General features: G+C 42.3%; 1 protein-coding gene across 1 annotated transcript; it reads right to left on the bottom strand.

Moving 5' to 3' along the window:
• Window positions 1-289: 289 nt before the first annotated feature.
• SAT1 (spermidine/spermine N1-acetyltransferase 1) lies at window positions 290-3,356 on the bottom strand. Its single transcript, XM_002927540.4, has 6 exons — window positions 3,092-3,356; window positions 2,809-2,860; window positions 2,632-2,715; window positions 1,097-1,198; window positions 963-1,003; window positions 290-821 (listed from the first exon to the last, which is right to left on the bottom strand). Exons 1-6 carry the CDS (start codon window positions 3,155-3,157, stop codon window positions 651-653), a joined length of 516 nt encoding a protein of 171 aa, XP_002927586.1. The 5' UTR covers window positions 3,158-3,356; the 3' UTR covers window positions 290-650.
• Between the last annotated feature and the right edge of the window lie 6,705 nt (window positions 3,357-10,061).

Here is a 10,061-nt window from a genome sequence, read left to right as displayed (position 1 = left end):
GTTGTGGGCTTTGCTTTCTAACCTGGTCCTCAGCTCTTGAAAATTCTGTCCAATGGAAGTGTCCAGTGCTACCAGTGTCATGTCATTTTACATGCCGTTACCTATAAAACCGTGGAATTCAACTGGCTTCTTTCTAGACTTTGAGAACAGCTCATGACCACTTTAAATTGGGTTAAAAACTGTTTTTCAATAATTGTAAGGTTATCAAATTACGTTTCTTGGCCATTTTTATTTTGCGTTCAACAGCAAGAAAAATGTCTTGAGAAATAAAGATTAGTAAAAACGCTTATACCAATTAAATCAAAGGGCAGTTTATTAAAAAAAGAATCAAAACAGAAACTCTAAGTACCAGTGTGTACATTGTACACATTTAAATGACTCACAAGAATGAAGTTTTTTTCATATACATTAAGATCATACCACCTTGTTGTTTATCAAAAGATGTTGAAGGAGAAATCTGACTCCAAACTGCATACAAGATTGCCATCTTAAACAGACCGCATTTCAAACATGCAACGACGCCACTGGTAATAAAGCTTTGGAATGGATGTTCATTCTATTATTTGACTACAAACAGGATAGAAAGCAAGATCAGTTGAGAATTTAATCTAAAATAGAATGGAAGCTGTCATTGTCTGCACCAGCACTCCTCACTCCTCTGCTGCCATTTTTAGCAAGTACTCCTTGTCGATCTTGAAGAGTCTCCATCCCTCTTCGCTGGACAGATCAGAAGCACCTCTTCTTTTGTAGAAGTTGATAGATGGTTCATTCCATTCTGCTACCAAGAAGTGCATGCTGCTGCAGCGACATTTCATCGCAACCTGTTGTAAGGGAGAGTCAAACAAACTCGGTGACGTTTCACCTGCTTTCCAAGACCCAAATCTGATTCAGTCATTAAAATAATTCAGTAACCCTAAGAAATTTGGAAACTAAACCCACCCCTCTCCCGAACCAAGATGTACCTGGCTCAGATTCTTCAGAATTTCTGATCCTATGCCAAAGCCTAAAGGAAAGAGAAGTACCATTTAAAAAGTCATCTTTAGGACTTTAAGCCCTGTTTTCTCTTTAGGGCCCCCCCTCCCAAACTCAGCCATACCTCTATAATCACTCATTACGAAGAAGTCCTCAAGATACAACAGTTTGCCAATCCATGGGTCATAGGTAAAGTAGTACATGGCGAAACCCACAATGCTGTGTCCTGTAATAAGAGTATCACATGAGATGTGGACGATAAGCAACCCATAAAAGTTGTAGCTGTAAAATCAGAAGCCTATCATAGGTTTTAAAGAATAGACATGCATGTATTACAGAAATAAGTAGCCACTGAATCAGGACTGTCTCCTGGTTTTCATGCTAGTGCAGTCCAGGCCACTGCTGGATGATCTCACTGTTCTCAGAACATGTATTTGCAAAAAGCACACATTAGAGCTAGCTGAAGCGAGGCTAAAATCGTGGACTGGCCACACTGCAATCTGCTGGATCTCACACTCAGGAAGTGAGAATGCTTTCATTACTTGCCAGAGCAAAACTGCTATAGTCTTAAACTAAACACACACATTATTCACATCCTATTGATATACTGGTATGTTGACTTGGGAGTAAGTTGGGTTTACACGGCAGTTCAGAATAGTTAATGTTTGTAGTTGAGAAACTCTGCTTCCTTCAGATCAGGACATCAGGCCAAAAGTGCAACGTTTAATTTCAGAACTTGCCTTCCAATTCACAGATTTTCAATTTGCTCTCCCCAGTTTTAAGACAGAAGAAGCAGAGGTACCCAGAAACAGGTATTATGTAACATCCACATACCTCCAAAAAGTACCTCATCCCTTATGCTTTCCGTTCATTTCTTCTAGCTTGGGGAAGAGACTTCAGAAAAAAAATGAAGCACCCACCCAAACAACTTCCCCTTTTAGCTCTGTCTTCTGACCAGTCAACAGGGACCAGCAAAAAAAAAATAATAATAAAACAATCTGACTCCCTCATATAGGGTGTCTATAATTTCAAATGGAGGCAAAGGTTTCAAATTAAACTTTCTAGCCATTTTATAGTCCTTTGCAAACACAGGAAGAGAGTATACTGGAGTTTCTGATCTACCGTGTTTTAAGTGTGATAATAGGACCTTACCTCATTTATCATGATCATCTACTTTATTGTGTAAAGGATCTTTTAGTTACCTCCCCGCCCATCCATGTACACGGAAGGGCCATGTACATGGCGAAGCTAGAGACTGTAACCTGAAGATTGGGACAAATTAAAGAAAAAAATGTGATTTAACACAATTACAAAAAAGGTTACGTTAGGGTCAAACAAGAACCATTTATGAAACTGAATTACAACAAATGACATTATACCTAACTCTTCCGGGTCTCCACAGCATTCTGATACTTACTTAAACAGCTCAAACTCTTCCGGGTCTCCACAGCACTCTTGATACTTAAACAGCTTTCAACCCTCCCTATTATTATGTGCAGCACATCTATTTTCTTTTTCCTCAGTAGTTTGAACACTGGCTATTATTTCTGGCCAATTTCTCTGTAACTTTGGCCTGTGTTGTCAGTGGTTCTACACAATAGACACTATACGTTTTATACAACACTCGGAGTTTGGCTTCTGGAAGGGGAGGGCGGTTACCTTCCGGAGACTGGTGCTCCTTGGGCACTTCTGCAACAAGGCAGTGGTAGAACGGGTGCTCTCCGAAACCATCCTCTAGTAGATCTGCAAGAAGGGGCAGCAAGAACACACAGTGATGGCCTGGGTGAAGATGACAAGTACCGGACACCCTTCCCCCACCAGCTACAGTTGCGTTACCTTTTTCAGTTAACATTACTTGCTCTTCCATGTATTCGTATTTAGCCAGTTCCTGGGGCGATGCACAGGGGAGAAAGGGAAAGAAGCAGAAAACGAAGTAAGGCCCTGACCCAACCAGCTCAGAGGGAACGGGGTGGGCGGGGCGGCGATTCGTTCCCAGAATCCTGCCCAGAGCCTCCCGGCCGAGGCTGGGGGAGGCCGGCGGACAGAGGGGGAACTGCTGGAGCCTCTCCCTACCTCCCCCGCCCCCCTCGCCCCAGGAGGGGACCGGGCCTCCCGCTACCTTGATCAGCCGCAGGATGTCACTGCAGTCGGCGGCGGTGGCCGGGCGGATCACGAATTTAGCCATTTTCGTCTTTTGCTTTTCTTCCCTTTGCGGACTAGGCCCCTGTACTTGAACAGCAGGAGGAGGTGGTTCCTCATTCGTTTCCCGGGAGCGTCCTCTTCTCAGTCAGGCTCGCACCATGACCTGGCGGACCTCGGTAGGCGACCGAAGAGCCGCAGCCGATTGCGACTTAACCTGCGCGCTCTAGCGGCCGCGGGGGTCCCGCTTTTTAGCGCAAAGAAGCCCCGCCCCCGGCCGTGAGGCGGAGGCACCCCGTCCAATGAGGTCGCGACCGCCCCCCTCTTCCGGGCGCCGCCTGCTCTTCCGGGCTTCCGTGTGGTGAGGTACCTCGCGGGGCTCTCTCGGGGCGCCCTCTAGCGGCGCCTCTAAAAACCCTTCTCGGAAACCCGACGTTACAGCCTGCGCGTCACCCAGGCACCTTCGCAGAAGGAAAAGGGGGAGTTCCTCGTGTGAACCCTGGGCAGTGACCTTGCTGTTTCTTCCTTGGCCGGTCGGGAAGTGAAACTCAGGAGAGCCAGCCTTGGGCAACATAGGGGTTAGAGCAGCGGTTTTCTACCCTGTGGGTCCCAAGGTCCTTTCAGGGAGTCTGTGTCAAAACTAGTTTCATAATAATAGTAGGACGTCATTGGCCTTTTTCATTCTTGCTGGAATTTTCCAGAGGTAACCTGATGTGTGTGTGATGAAGTCATTGCTCTGATGACTAATGTAATGTGTGCTTGTATGTTCTTATGTTTTCTAAAATTTCCTAAGGTAAACTATCTGGATTCCTCAAAAATTTTTCTTTCATACTTGTAATTTTTAGAGTTAGCACACTGTTTTCTTTCTTATTTTTTTCCTTCTTATTCTTTGTTAAATCTCTGGCCTTCCTTGTGGAAACACTCTCCTGCCTGAGGTACGCTCTTCACAATTTCCTTCACTAAAGATCTGCTTTTGAAAAATTTTCTACTTTGCTTGTCTAAATATGCCTTCAATTCATCTTAAAATTCTTGAAGGATTTATTTCACTGCTTAAAGAATTTGAGGTTGGAAGTTATTTTCTTTCAGCATAGCAATGATGTCAGATTATCTTCTGGCTTCCATTGCTGTTGAAAGTTGCTATAATCCCTGGACCTGCTCCATCTTCTGTGCTTCTTTTTCCCCCTTTTCTTTAACTTTTTATTTGGAAATAATTACAGATTTACAGAATGTGATGACTTTGCTCTGGTGATTAAAGGAATGTGTGCTTGTGTATTCTTATGTTAATAGAATTTTCAAAAGTGGGCTTTTTGGATTCTTCAGTGATTTTTAAATGTCCTGGGAGCAAAATGTTTGAGAACAGTTGAATTAGAGTATAGCTATTTCTTGATTGTACCCACTGGAACAAGTATTCAAGCCTCTTGCAGATACAGTTTTTCTTTTACAACCCACCATCCCAGACAGAGCTCCTGAGGGCTTGCTTTAGCCCCCCTGCCAGCGTTCCAGGATGTGAGTCAAAGCATGAAAGGGGCCCACAGCATTCTCAGTCGGTAGAATGAGAGGTGGACTATCTCCAGATGACCCCCCCCCCCCCCCCCCCCGCCAAGAGACCCCTGCTCAAGGGAGGGGGAGCTGCTGGCCGCGGGGTCTCCCTCCCCTGCGCCTGCCCAGGGTTGCTGAGCATGGGAAGCCATCCCTCCCAGCTGGGCCGGCTTTTACCCTGCGGCAGCCNAAAGAAAGCAAAAGTAGGCTCTTTGTTACCCTTCCCACCCTCTGGGGATGTTATGCATAGTGAGTCACCCGGGAGTTTATGAAATGTCTTTCTCAAAGATCTTTAAAAATAGCATTTATTCTCATCTGCCTAAGCCACTTCAGGTGGTTTCTTTCCTGACACCATGACACATGGATGACCATTCATAGGCCCTTCCCTACTCTGTTTTGGATTTAACTTGTGGGAGGAGCTAGGAGAGAGTGTTGCCTTTGTGTGTACTGATAACAGTAAATTAGACCTCCATGACTAAGCACTAATGGTAGCTGCCTCGTTGAAGCAATAGCAAGGCTGTTTTCAGTTTGGGCTGCTTAGTTTTTCAGAATAATGATTGTTTCATTAAAATTTGTTTCATTTTTTTCCTATGTATTCTATTTTTCCAGTTTAAATTTCATGCTTTTATGTTCCACTTTGCCATTATGGCAAGAAGAGCCTATCCTTTTTTTTTTTTTCAAGAATTTATTTTTTTAAGTAATCTTTCCACCCAACCTGGGGCTTGAACTCAAGACCCCAAGAGTGAGAGTCACACGTTCCACCAACTGAGCCAGCCAGGTGCCCCAAAAAGAGCCTATTATGAAAGGCAGATGGCTAAAAAAACAAACCCCAGAAACAAAAGCAACTCATTGTGATTGTATTTGTGCACATGTAGAAGCTTAGAACTGTAAGAAATTTGAATTTTCTTATGGTGGTGAACCAAGTTAGGCTTTTCCATTGTCAGGAATAGATACAATAGATGACTGAAGTTACTCTTGATACTGGAATTTATATTTAAAACTGCATAAAAAGGGATTAACTGGAAAACTTTGATTTCGTTAATGAGTCAACACATCAACAATACTTACTGAGTCTTGTGCTACTTACTTGGGGATTATAAAGGAGGATCAAGTTTTGAAACCAGCCCTCAGGGCATACAGTTTACCTTTAGAGATATGTGTGTATGTAGTTTACTACAACAGAATTTAAGCTTTGTGAGAAAGAGAATTCCTATAAAACTAAGGAGGGTCTTAGTTTGGGTGGAGTAGGAGGAAGGGAAACCGCCAAGGCACCTTGTGGGTGTTTTACATTCATTGTCTCATTTGATCTTTACAACTGCTTTGTGAAATAGGTGATGTTAACTCCATCTTTACAACTGAGAAAATTGGAGGCTCTGAAGGGTTACAAAATTGCCAAAGCTAGGAAGTGGTAGAGCTAGGTAAGAAGGAATTAGGTTGCTTTCCATGCCAAAGTGGAGCTGTCCAAGCTGCCCTTTTACTGTTATGGAAGGTGTCAGGGTTTTTTCTGTTTATAAAGGTAATACATATTCATTAAGAAAATTGGAAAATGGCAGAAATACAAAAAGTTAACAAAAATAATACTGTTAAAAATAATCCTGTTAGTAGGTTGATTTCCTTCCTGTCTTTTTTTTTATGTACACATATACATGCAGGGTTGATACTCAGTTGGTATATACAGTGTAGTAGATTTAAAATGGCCACAGATTCATTGCAGCTCCTCTTATCAAGAGGTAGAGTCCATTTCCTCACTCCTTGAATCTGGACTGGCTTTGTGTGTTGTCTTGACCAACAGAATGCAGTAGAAGTGGTGATAGACAACTTCTAAGCGAGACCTCAAAAGATCTTAAAGCTTCTACTCATGCCCTCTTGGAACACTGCTGCCACCGTATGAGGAAGATTGAGCCAGCGTCCTTGAGGAGAAAAGACCTCACGAAGAGAGGGGTCCAGCTGGTAGCCAGCACCAACTGCAAGATACATTAAGTGAGGCCATCTTGGGCCATCTAATTCCAATTGAGCTGCCAGGTGATTGTAGTCATACCAGTGACCCTCGGTAAAACCAGCAGAATAACCGCCTAGCTGATCGCGGCCTGCATTATCAACTCACAGAATCATGAGCCAATAAAATGGTTGTTTAAAGCTACTAAATTTTGGGGTGGTTTGTTATACAGCAAAGGCTAACTGAAACTAGATGGCCATTTTGGTTGTTTACATCTGGTTTCCATTATGATTGGTCGTAGTGTCAGTTCTGACTGGTCTGTGCTTTTTTGCTGTACCTTTAAAAATATTTAAAAAATTATCTCTGTGTGTATGTGTGTAATAATAACAAATTGGTATCCTGTAACTGTAATTTCTAGCCTTCAGAGTAGCGTAGTGGCTTCTTAGCTACCACAACTTTGGAATTGGATTCCCCATCTGTGTGATTGTGTCATTTCTTAACCTTGTTAAGTCACCATTTCTTTGTCTATAATGAGTAAATAATAAGAATATCCTTAATATGGTTAGTTGTTGTGGGAATTAAATGAGGTAATACATATAAAGTGCTCAGCATAGCACCTGGCCTGTTAGCTTTATTGCTATTAACATTTGTAGTGTATTTTTCCATGTCATTAAGTATATTTAAGTTTTTTTAAAAAATGTAATGGCTTCTTAGAGTTCAGTTCTTTGCAATTTATTTTAGCATTCTTTTGTTGAAGATTTGGATTTTTTTTTCAATGGTAAATAATGCTTTGATGAACATCTTTCCATCTGAGTTTGGCCTTGGTTTCAGGTTCCTCATTACACAAAAGTATAATTTGAGATGACACTCCAGATGTGCTTGCTCTAGCTCAAAGTATCTAAATTTTGATAACATCTGACATCTGTATTCCACAGGTCATAATACTCGGGATAGACTAGAGTTTGGGTCTTCCCTAGAGGGGGTTTTCTTCCTACATGTGGGTGACATCCTTTAGGAATGATCAATAAAAACAACTAGCCCCAGGAAAACACTCTGTTTTGGGCCAGGATTTTCTTTTCTTTTTCTATACCTTTTCTTTATTTGAGAAATTATACGTTAGGACCTGGAAATCTGTTTCATCTTTAGGGGTGGACCATCAAAAGTGTAAGAATTCTCTTTGTAAATGTAAAGTATTATGTTACCTTAGGCTGTAGTTAAGAGGCTGGTCAGTAGTAAGTAAGATATTAATCAGGACTCTTGTTTGCAAGTGATAGTACCTGATCCTAACTAGTTTAGGCAAAAAGGGGATTCACTGCTCACCACAAGGAGCACAGGTATGACTGGAACCAGGACTTTGTGGTACAGTCTAAAATATACTGAACAAGAGGAAAGATCAGGGCTTGTAATGGACAGCTAGTTGTTTCCCAGAAAAGCATCTTCTGCTTTTGAATAATTATTTTCCCCTTACACCCAAATAGATGGTTCTCCTTGGCGGTGGTGGGAGTGCTGCCAATCAGAGCACGCCACCTGCTTTGTCAATATTGTGATCCGAGCCACGCCAATCAGTGTCTTTTCTCATTGGCACCAAGAAAGTCCTTTCCTTTCTGCTGCACATCTGGGGAGACATGGAGGTCTGAGGCAATGACTTTGACCTGCTGGGGAAGACTGAGCACGTTTGAGTTTCTGGCTTGGCTTAGCCACAGATGGGATGGCCTGCATGCTTCCAACCACACCCATTGCGTACTTCTGTCCCTTTCACACCCCCCATCCCCAGCTACTACCACTTTACACACTTGTAAGGAAAAAGGGAACCAAATGGTCAGAAAGTCTCCATTCCATTCACTTCACAAAGAAGTGGAGATAAGAATCTCCTTGGCCAAAGAGAAAGGTTGGGAGTGGTAGATACTGTTCAGGAACATGCAGAAATAGGAGCGATCATACTTGAAATCCCACGGATGTGCCAAGTTCTGCTTGTTTCTGACCCTTGCCACAGGGAATGCCTATAACAAACCGAAGAACGAGAGGTTGTATCATTAGGTTGAGGCAGAGACATCCCCGTGTTAATAACGGGTTATCCCAAGCCGCCGTATGTATTTGTAAGATGAAATCTATAAATTTACCATCCTAGTCTAAGCCTATCCCAGGCTGTTACTGTTGCATTCCACGGGACTCTCACTGAAGATCATAAAGAATTATGGTAGATAAAGACCATCAAGACCCTGGGGTCGAACTTTAAGACATGTGATCATGACTCTTTTTTCCCTTTCTTGGCAGTTGTTTAAAATCTGCAGCAATTGCCTCCTGCAAGGTATAGAGGCTGAGTGACTTTCAAGCAAAGACGTGGACATATTCCAAGTCTCTGAATGTTTATGACTGAAGACTGGTCTTGGCCCAGGATCATTACTGTCCACCATGAACCATTTTTATTTCAGGGTTCCCCAATAGCAAGGCAGTTATTTGGAAGCAAATTTTTTATATCATCCCTTTTGTATTAGTTATCTTTTGCCATATAACAAATGACCACAAACATAGTGGATTACATTACCTACATTTATTATTGCAGTTTCTGTAGGTTGGGAGTCCAGGCATGGCTTAGCTGGTTCCTCTACTCAAGGCATCAGCCAGGCTGAGTTCTCATGTGGGAGTATGGCCAAAGAAGAATCCACACTTGCAAGCTCAAGTTTTTGGCATTTGTAGAATTCATTTCCTTGACCGAGGATGTTGGATTCTTACTGGCTGTTGGTGGAGGCCACCTGTGATTTCTAGAAGCTGCCTGCAGTTCCTTGTCACGTGGGATTACTCAGTATGACCATTTACTTCATCAAGCCAGAAGGAGAGTCTACAGAGTAGTCTGTTAGTAAGATAGTCTTTTCTTTTAATTGTGAAAAAACCCCCACATAATGTAAAATTTACCATAACCATTTTTAACCATTTGTACAATACCATAGTGTTAACTATATGCATATTGTTCTATAACAAATCTCTAGCAATTTTTCGTCTTGCAAAATTGAAACTCTAAACCTTTTGAACACCTCCTTATTTCCCCCTCCTCCTAGTACCTGGGAACCACCATTTTGCTTTGTGACTCCGAGTTTAACTGTGTTAGATGCCTCATGTAAGTGAATCATATACTGGTTTTTTTTGTGACTGGCTTATTTCACTTACCATAATGTCCTCAAGCTTTCTCCATGTTGTAGCCTATGATAAGCCTTCCTTCTTTTTAAAAGTTGAATAATATTCCATTGTTTGTATATCCCACATTTCTTTTTCTATCTGCAAAGTTTCACAAATTTTATTTTCTTAAGTCTTTATTTAAATTCAAGTTAGTTAACATACAGTGTGATATTAGTTTCAGGTGTGCAATATCGTGATTTAACACTTCTGTACATCACCCGGTGCTCATCATGACATGTGCCCTCCTTAATCCCCCTCACCTGTTTCACCCATTCCCCCCCCCCCCCCCCCCCCCCCCCCC

Source organism: Ailuropoda melanoleuca, chromosome X, assembly GCF_002007445.2.
Source record: "Ailuropoda melanoleuca isolate Jingjing chromosome X, ASM200744v2, whole genome shotgun sequence".
NCBI lineage: Eukaryota > Metazoa > Chordata > Mammalia > Carnivora > Ursidae > Ailuropoda > Ailuropoda melanoleuca.
The sequence above is the reverse complement of the archived record's forward strand: the minus strand, read 5'-3'. Positions and strand labels throughout refer to the sequence as shown.